The sequence below is a fragment of the Aplysia californica genome, unplaced genomic scaffold (assembly GCF_000002075.1).
Source record: "Aplysia californica isolate F4 #8 unplaced genomic scaffold, AplCal3.0 scaffold00020, whole genome shotgun sequence".
In the NCBI taxonomy this organism is placed as follows: domain Eukaryota; kingdom Metazoa; phylum Mollusca; class Gastropoda; order Aplysiida; family Aplysiidae; genus Aplysia; species Aplysia californica.
In genome coordinates, this window is record NW_004797290.1 from 1,455,945 (window position 1) to 1,465,236 (window position 9,292).

At 38.1% G+C, this 9,292-nt stretch overlaps 1 protein-coding gene across 1 annotated transcript in view; it reads left to right on the forward strand.

Annotated features, from left to right (window-relative positions):
* Positions 1–9,292, forward strand: part of LOC101845144 (B-cell linker protein) — a gene marked incomplete in the record, with an annotated part of 71,918 nt that overhangs the window by 32,764 nt on the left and 29,862 nt on the right. Inside the window, 1 exon segment of the mRNA XM_035971997.1 lies at positions 8,068–8,098. Within this exon segment, the coding sequence (XP_035827890.1) occupies positions 8,068–8,098 (31 nt within the window).

The following is a 9,292-nucleotide window of genomic DNA, read 5'->3' on the forward strand; positions in this document are numbered from 1 at the left end:
GGGGGGGGGGGGATTGTGTGGGATTAGAGGGGAAGGGAGGATTGAAATTGTAGTAATCTGTAAATGATTTTCTGCGCAGTTTGACTGCTCATGCTTCGTCTCATTGTCTTGCAAGATGTTAATTTAGTACTATCTTGATACTAACTCCCCACAAACAAACAAAAAAGCTTGGAAGGGGAAATAACTACGTCGTGTGCAAGAAGCTTTCAATAACAGAATAACATACTGCGTGGTTATTTTTGTCATCTGCTTACTGTAGTAGCTCTAGATCTTTTGTCCTGTGCTTATTTTGTGAAACTTTCTTAGCACTGCTAAAAAAAAACTCCCTTGTAGCTGCCTGTATTAAATGTATAAAACCCACTTTTCTAAAAAGTTTGTGGAGAAATTGGAAAGTCATTTAATTTTGATTGGTGTGAAATTGGTCGTTTATGCTTTGACATGCCGTGGAAAAAAAAAGTTGTGTGATTTCCCTGAGTTGTAGTTTTGGGGTGGGTGCGTCTCTTTTGGACCAGTTTATGTAGTACTCGGTCCCATTTGGATCAGTTGAACAGGTCAATATAGATTTCATCAGGTTGTAATCGGGAGAAAGAACGAATGGCTTTTAGCGGCGCTGAATAAAAAGGTGGTCATGTGCAAACTTCAGATCTACAGAACACATCTGATTTTGAGAATACTTTGTTCTGCCCATCTGTGGTGTTTGACTTGGCTAGTGAAGTGCTCCAAGAGATCGAAAAGGAGGGGGGATTTTTGGGGGGGGGGGGGGGTATTCACACATTGTGTACGTTTCTCAAATGGGTGGTATTTCAAGAAACAGATGAACAAAAGAAATTTTGTATGCAGCTGAAAAATCATATAAAACCAAAATATTTATCCTGCTCAAAGTCCTCCTACCGCCTCCCTGCTGTGAGCAGGGGGACAACGAGAACATAGCAGGCCTTCAGAGTCGCAAATAGCATCTTTTTCAAAATACTGCATTTATTGGAGAACAGTACATCGAGGCAACATGAGAAATCAATTCCAAAATGAAAGCCAGAAATCGGTGAACACAACGGATCCAAAAAGAGCCCTATTGTTTATTGGTCAAAGAGAAACTTTGTACTCACTGGTCCAACAGGATGTCTCCCTTTGGGGTGCCAGCGGGGTCTAGAGTCATGGTTGTGCGAAAGAATTTTACCACAATGCCTTTTCTTTACGTGATAGAGATTGCATGGCTTAAATCAGGCACGGGCAAACAACGGCCTGCGGGCCAGATTCGGCACGCAAAGAAATCTCAGTGCAGCCGCAAGTCGACCCAGGAATTAATAATGGATACGTACGGCTCGTGGTTAGCTGAATTTAATCAAAACAAAACTGTCGGTCTTGAAAAAAACCCGCTGGCAATAGTTTCTCGCTCAGAGGAAGATGGACCCAAGGTCTAACATTTCGTCTCATGATATGCCCTTGAGTGGCTTAGCATGGTATAGTTTATGAGGAGAGCCTGATGGGTGCTTCAACCTTTTCCGCGCAATTTTCACTTTCTTTGGCTTGTGAGATATTCGGAAATGCTCCGGTCCGGGATTTGACCCGCTTGCCAGTGCCCGACTTAAATGGTGTACTTTCAGCGCTATGTTCTGTTAATTGGCTTTTAATCTGAATGCAAAGTGAATGAGAATGTTACCCATCCCCTCCATTTTTTTTTCATCACACAATCCTCGACCTGAATTACAGCAACAGTCCTTTTACTTTATCATTGAATTTTATTTTCCAATAGGTCGCATCGAGTGTTCTTACGCTTCCGGTTATGCCTCTATTTTTTTCTATTTGTTTGTGGTCTTGACATTATCTCTAATTTCAATGCTTTGCTCCATTGATTGAGTTTCTTCTCAAACCATTGACCTAATATGTTACACTGAAACAATGCTACCAATGTTTTGTATTTATTTATATTTATTATTTATTTATGTATTTATTTATTTTACTTTCTGCCGTTTGTGTTGATTGCCACTGCATGTTGTACTGTGAATTGATCTGCATATGTATTTCTATCACTGTTACCTTCTTTGAATTATGAATGGCTTTATTTTTGGAGCTTTATATATGACGCACTGCCTTTGCCATCGCCAGATGCAACGCCTTTCACTTGTCTTGGAAGAACCGCATCATGGTGCACAGGGGAAGGGCAGTGTGTCTATCTGCTGCTTATCTTGTTCATTAACAACTACTTTCATTAAAGCGTTAGTACGTTGTTTCTATTGCTATATTTTATACATGTATTCTTTTTCGTGTTGGTATTATATATTACATATATGATACATACATGTATGTATACTATAATGCGTGTTGCTTCTTTCATATATAAATTATAAGGCCTACATGTATATTATGTACCTTATTTCTGTTGGTATTAGATACTCATGACATATATTATGTATGTGTTTCTGTTGTTATATTTTAAGGATTACTATATAAGGCATAGTGATAATAGTCAATTGATTTTTTTTTTAATCGGGGTGGGGTGGGGGTAGTAGTCTGGTTGTGTTGTTTTGTTTGTTTTCTTTGGTCGGTGCCACTGATATTTTGATTAAGGAGAAGGGGAGGAAGGGGGTAGTGCTGCCTGAGGGGCTGTAATCGTTATTAACGGCCGAAACGATTTGAAGCGTTGCATGTATATTACTATTGGTGCAAAATTTAATATTAACCCCCCCCCCCTCCCCCCGTAAATTTTTTTCTTTCATGATTTCCATCAAAGAGGTTATAATAGTCTATTTCTAACCTCTTTGGATTTTCATTTAAATTGCCACCATCTTGAATATTACATCATCTAAGCAAATGCTACTCCTCCGAATTTCACCAATGGAATTTGTTCGTGTTTCAGAAATAGGTAGGCAAGAGAACTGCTGTCACTGTATGGGCGGCATTTCTTATTGAATCTTTAAGTTATAGTATGTCAAAGTTGACCATTTTCGAAATTAACTCGAATTTCGGTCATGAAATAAAATACACATGTAAACAATAGATGAAATCTTCAAGTCTGTCCCCGTGGTTTTATGCACCCCGCATAATTTAGCAAAATTTGATCATTTTTTGCTTAATTTCTGATTATTTTCCTTTATCATTCTTTGTTAAAATTAACGGAATCGCAAAATTTCCCATTTTTGGGCTCAGTTTGCATAATTTCATAATTTTTCTTGCATAAACAGTCTAGTGCGATGACGCCGTGCCCCGGGGCTACCTGTATTCCAAATAATATTAACATCCATTATAATATCTTGTTCACTTTTGTCTGACAGCGTTAAAAAAAATTATTGACTTATAAATCTATGTCTATGAAACTTTGCATGGCACTTTTGCAGGTCAGGGACCAAACAAATTTTTTAAAAAAATGTTTGATCCCGTCATGAAAAGTTTTTCTCTTTGGTCTCTTCAATTAAAAACCGCTCTTTTGAATATGCGTACACAGGATCACCGAAATATATGACTTACGGTAACCTTGCCAACAGGTTGCTCATTTTGAGACGCGACACCACCATGCCCCCCTCATTTTAGCGTAAGCTTGTCGATTTCACCCCCCCCCCCCTCTTGACGTCTCCATGTGCCCCATGTGTGTCTCGAAAACTAATCACCCTATCTCTGAATCGCGTTTCTTAACGTATAAACCGAATGCATTCGTTTTCGTTTCCGTTCCCTGTTGCTCCCTGCTTGACCTTTCCTCCCAGTTGCCGAATCTTTGGGAGTGTTTCTTATTTCATCACCGAAAACTGAGTGCACCCCTCTCGCTTTCCTTTCCTTTTTCCTGCCGCCCCCAGTTGCTGAGCCGAACGCAAACGTTTTATCTTGCAACTGAAATCCCTCCCCGTTTTCTCTCAGCAAGTGATGAGATCACCAGAATTGTCATTGTCCTCTCAACCTACAACAAAGAGTCAACATATAACAAGAGGGCCCACTCCTCTCTTTGAGCCAATTAAAAAAGTGTCCTCAAAATTCGGTGGCGCCCTCTTCGCAAATGCGCACCCTTTGCGAACAGAGTTACCCTACTTGTGTTTTAAAAAAATCAAAGTGAAACTAACAAGTTTTTTTGAATAAATAAGAATTCAAATTTTGGAAGAACGCTTTTTAAAAAGGGTTACGCTGACAAAAAAAAACCTCTTCCGGAGGATGGGGCGACTGTTTTCTTCGTTTAATTTGACTTTAGAATGAGAGGCGAGAGGTCATTAAAATTTTAAAAAAACTAAAACTCCGCACTGAACGAACCCGAACAGCTGATGAACAGCAGTCGATCTGCGCATGCAAGGAGGTGCTATTCCTATTCTTCTTCTGGAGAAACGAAAGAGAGCTTCAAAACAGACTGCAGCGCCATCTGAAGCAAAGAGCGGACTTCCGGCGGACACTTTTTTGGCTGAGTGGACCATCTTGTTATGTACTATCTTTGCCTACAACAATGAACTCTGTGTCACTGAACGAAGCACTCTTTGCTGCAGTGCAAAAACAGCAACCCCTTTATGATAAAAGTGATGATAACTACTCCAATAGAGTATTCATCCCAAGACAATGTCAAGAAATTGGAAAAGAAATTGGAATCGATGGTGATATTCTCAAAAATCACCTCTTCTTAGAAAAATACCCTGTGTCCAGCTCTGTCTTCTTTTCACCCAAAAACAATAAGATTGCTCGACACAGGAGTAGCAAACTCAATACGATGTAGATCTACTGTTTTTATAGTTTTAATGACAACACCCGACGTTCGCGATCGGAAAGCGAGTGGAGAGAAAAACGTGTCACATTCGTTTCTCTCCCATTTTTATGTCGATCAAGGAAATAGGTCGGACTGGAAACGAAAGGGAGCGGAGAAGAACAGGGGTGCACTCAGTTCATGCGTAGGCGTACTTTAGATATTAGAGTGTAGTGTTGAGGAAAATAATACGTCAACTTTTATATTTTAGGTGTATCTGTAAATCCCCTTTTTTACCCGCTTTGGGCTAAAATCAAAGAAAACATGTCGGAACCTTAGTGTGCAGGGACATAATTTATGAATGGGCTTTTAGATTCTACAGTTCATTCAACTTTTAGACCTGTATGCAAAGATCTGAGAAGATTAAACAGTGCAATTTCATTTTATGATCTTGTTTTAACCGCGGTTAGACGAAAGTGAAGAAGCTATAGTTAATTTCAAAGGAGTATAGAAAAATCTAATCAGTATGAGAAAAATTGAAAATTAAGAATACATGTCAATGTTTATGTTTTCTATCTTTATTGATTGACTGGTTTTATTTTTTTAAAAGCTAAAGACGATAGATAACATCTCTTAACAAGGAATTTTGGATTTCTCATTTGTAATGCACGTACCAAAACCATTTAATTTGGTCCATAAATATATGAGTACCGTAATTGCAGAAGTAGTGTGCGACAGTGAGGAAAATCTGATTTTGCGGAGACCGGCCGGACTGGGTTAAACAGATATGCCTTCCCAGACAACTCAGTATTTCGAGAAATCAAAAGGTGTTGTGTGCGTTGATACTTCGATGCTAAAAGTTGTTATGATGGTTGCCATTTGACTGATGTCGATTCTTTATAATTGCTTTGTTTGGTTCGTTCACTGAACTGACGATTCTTTATAATCACTTTGTTTGGTTCGTTCACTGAACTGACGATTCTTTATAATCACTTTGTTTGGTTCGTTCACTGAACTGAGAGCAGATTTAGATCTATGTTGCTTTAAAACAGACCCTTACTCGTAATGTTATCTAATTACCAGATCGATGTTCTAGAAGCGTAGCCTATATTATGTGTATTTTAAAAAATAAAGAATTACGGAGTATTTTTTTAAAATACTAAAATTAAAGAGTGTGGGTTGTTGGCGAGTGCTCTGGTGTGATTTGCTCCTTCTTTTCTATCAAACATCTATCGTCTTGATTTCTCCCTCTTTTCTGTGTTTGTTACTCTCTTGTAACACCTCTAATCTTAGGCACTTATATGACCTTATTGCGTTGCATGTGCCGTAAAACTCTTACGAAAACGAAAACGATTAAGGAGTAGTTGAGAGGGTTGGTCGGGGAGGGGCGGTGTTGACAGTATATTAACCATTATATTTATATGTTACCGTACATAATATTTCACCTTTTTATAGATTTACTGATTTAGGTTTAGCTTATCGTTCTTCTCTTAAAGTGCTTGAGAATGCTTACAATTTTTAATGTGTATTTCCTCTTGCTCCTTTACCAAATGCTGCAATTGTCTCGGAGCAGTGATACTGGTGGGTCCCCCTTTTCCCAAATCTAGATTGTTTTTATCAAATTAATTGAAAAGAAAAAATCCGGAACAGTGTTTGGTTGTCTTTTGATTTGTCTGGTTGATATGATTTAGTGCTCATGTTTTGTCTTTGTCATCGTTTATCTCAGGTTTTAATCTTTGAATAATGCTGTTAGCAAAGTTGGCCGGGGAGGAAAGGCCAGTGTTAATTATATATATGTTTAGTATGTTTTAATACACACCCCCAAAACGCTCGTAAAATTAAAAACCAGAATGTTATCTTTGAGAAGTGATAAGTTTCCAAAGGGAACAATCTTAAAACTTAAAACAGGAAACTGATTTTAAAAAATACAGTAGGATGGAAAAGGCAAGTGCAATGAGCAGCTTTGAAACCTGTATGTGTCTTTTGTTAGAGGTTGTTTTTTTTTTTAGATTAGTCGTGCTTAATGCTTTGTATTGTGGGTGGCTGCTTTTCCTCCAGTTGTCCTGTGCTCTTTCCCAACATTATAAAATAGGTCTTTTTTTTCTTTACATTTTTAGCGTATAGCTGCCTTCCAGATTTTTTTCTCAATATTAAGAAAAATAAAATATTTCGTCCTTTATTATGTAGAACCCTGAAGCGAATCACCCCTCCCCCTTTCCCCCCTTTTTTTTCCCAACCATACACATGCACACACAAATGTGCACTCACACATTCACACCCACCCACACGTACACGCATACACACCGACACACACACAGACAAGCGCATGTACACACATGCAGACACACACACACACACACACACACACACACACACACACACACACACACACATACCGGCTCACATGTTCACACATACCTAACACACACAGACAAGCACATCCACACACACGCACTCACACACACACGCACACACATACACACACACACACACACACACACACACACACTCTCTTTCTCTCTCTCACACACGCACATGTACACAGACTTTTACACATAAACACACTAACACGTTCCTATCGACAGTCTATGTGTTTCAACTGTTGATATCTGTTGGGACTACCGACTGATTTGAGACAAATATTCATTTATAATGTAATGTGCTTATAATAATAATAGGCGTTCCAATTATACCAATGCCCATTTCAAGCCTTTTGCTCAGTAAAAACATTTTTTTCTTGTTTTATTTTTTAACGTTTTAAAAAAATTTCCAGTACCAAATTCAATCGATTTGTCCAATTCAATAAACAGAGAAACATCTTATAATTTTAACTAACAGTTCTAATATGTTCTTGGTCGTGTCTTTGAATTTGAAAACATAAAGAATAATTAAGTGTTCCTTATATAATATCTAATTTAAGTTATTTCGTTTGACGTTGTGGAATCAATATGATTTGAAAGTTGCAAAACGCGTTGAGCATGCTGTGTTGAGCGTGGATGTACTATATATATTAAATGCAATATGTTATTATTATTTTTATTATTATTATTATTATTATTATTATTATTGTTATTATTATTATTATTATCATTATTATTATTATTATTATTATTATTATTATTATTATTATTATTACTACAATGTAGGACCTGAAAAAAATGTCGTTATAGAGACTTGCCGTCGTAGAGGGACAACCAAAAATTACTAGTGTATATATATATAAGAAAAAAATCAAAACCTGGGCACCATGTCGATATACAGAGGATGTCATTATATCAAAGGTCGATATAATAGAGAGCCTGCACTGTATTATTATTATATTTATTATTATTATTACTATTATTATTATTATTATTATTATTATTATTATTGTATACCAGTGTCTCTAATCGCTTCTGTTTTTCTTTTCATCTCGCCAGGACTGGCCAAAACAGGATGATTCGCAGTCAGGTAACGCTCTCAGTGTGGAAGGATAACTCAAACTGACTCCAGCATCGACTAGCAGAACGCCCAGTACCTGGTTATGAGGGTCAATACCGCAAATAAGCAGTAGGATTTTGGCAAAACTTAAAAACCAAATACAGTCGTAGTAGGGTATTGACTTCAAGTAAATGTAGGGAACTGAATACGACAAAGAAAAGGCACAAAGTAATAGTGTGATATCGACGGCAAGTTATATATTGCGTGGTAGACTGTGAAATAGTGATCAGGCACTGTCCTACTCACTACAAATGTATAACATATTACAATATTGTGTATAATTTTTTTTTCTCCCCATGTATCGCATGCCGTGGAATAACCATTCACCATTGTGTTTTATTTTAGATTCCTGCGTACTAATACCCTAGGCTTCAAACAAATCTCACCCATTACACCAGCACATCCCTTTTTCCTATTTTGCCTTTACATAATATCTCCATCTTCTTGTTCTTTTCAAGCTGGGAGAAAGAGAGAGAGAGAGAGACAGAGACAGAGAGAGAGAGAGAGAGAGACAGAGACACAGAGAGAGACAGAGACGTACTGTTAAAAGAAAAGATTTTGTTTCTATCTGTTTTCTGTTTGTTGATCTTACTGAATTTCTTCCTCTGTCTACATTTGTCTGTCTGTCTGTCTGTCTGTCTGTCTGTCTGTCTGTCTGTCTGTCTGTCTGTCTGTCTGCCTGCCTGCCTGTCTGTCTGTCTGTCTGTCTGTCTGTCTGTCTGTCTGTCTGTCTGTCTGTCTGTCTGTCAGACTGTGTCACTCTCTCCCTCCTTCTCTCTCTCTCCGTCTCTCTCTCTCCTTCTCTCTTTTTTTCTCTCAATCTTAAGTGTGCGCATGTGTGTGTGTGTGTGTGTGTGTGTGTGTGTGTGTGTGTGTGTGTGTGTGTGTGTGTGTGTGTGTTTATGTGAATGGTCAAACCCAGTAACGAGTGAATCAAGTTTTTCTCTGCACTTTTGTATGCCCGTCCTCTTCATCCCATTCTCTGCCTGAGAGATGCTCTCTAGCATTAAGTAGAATAGTATTGTCTTCATACGCTTGGTATAGTACTAGACACCCTGTACCCTTTGTCATTATATATCTTGAGGTGTTGGGCCTGTGTTCATGCTCTCACACACACACACACCTACACACACACACCTACACACACACACACACACACACACA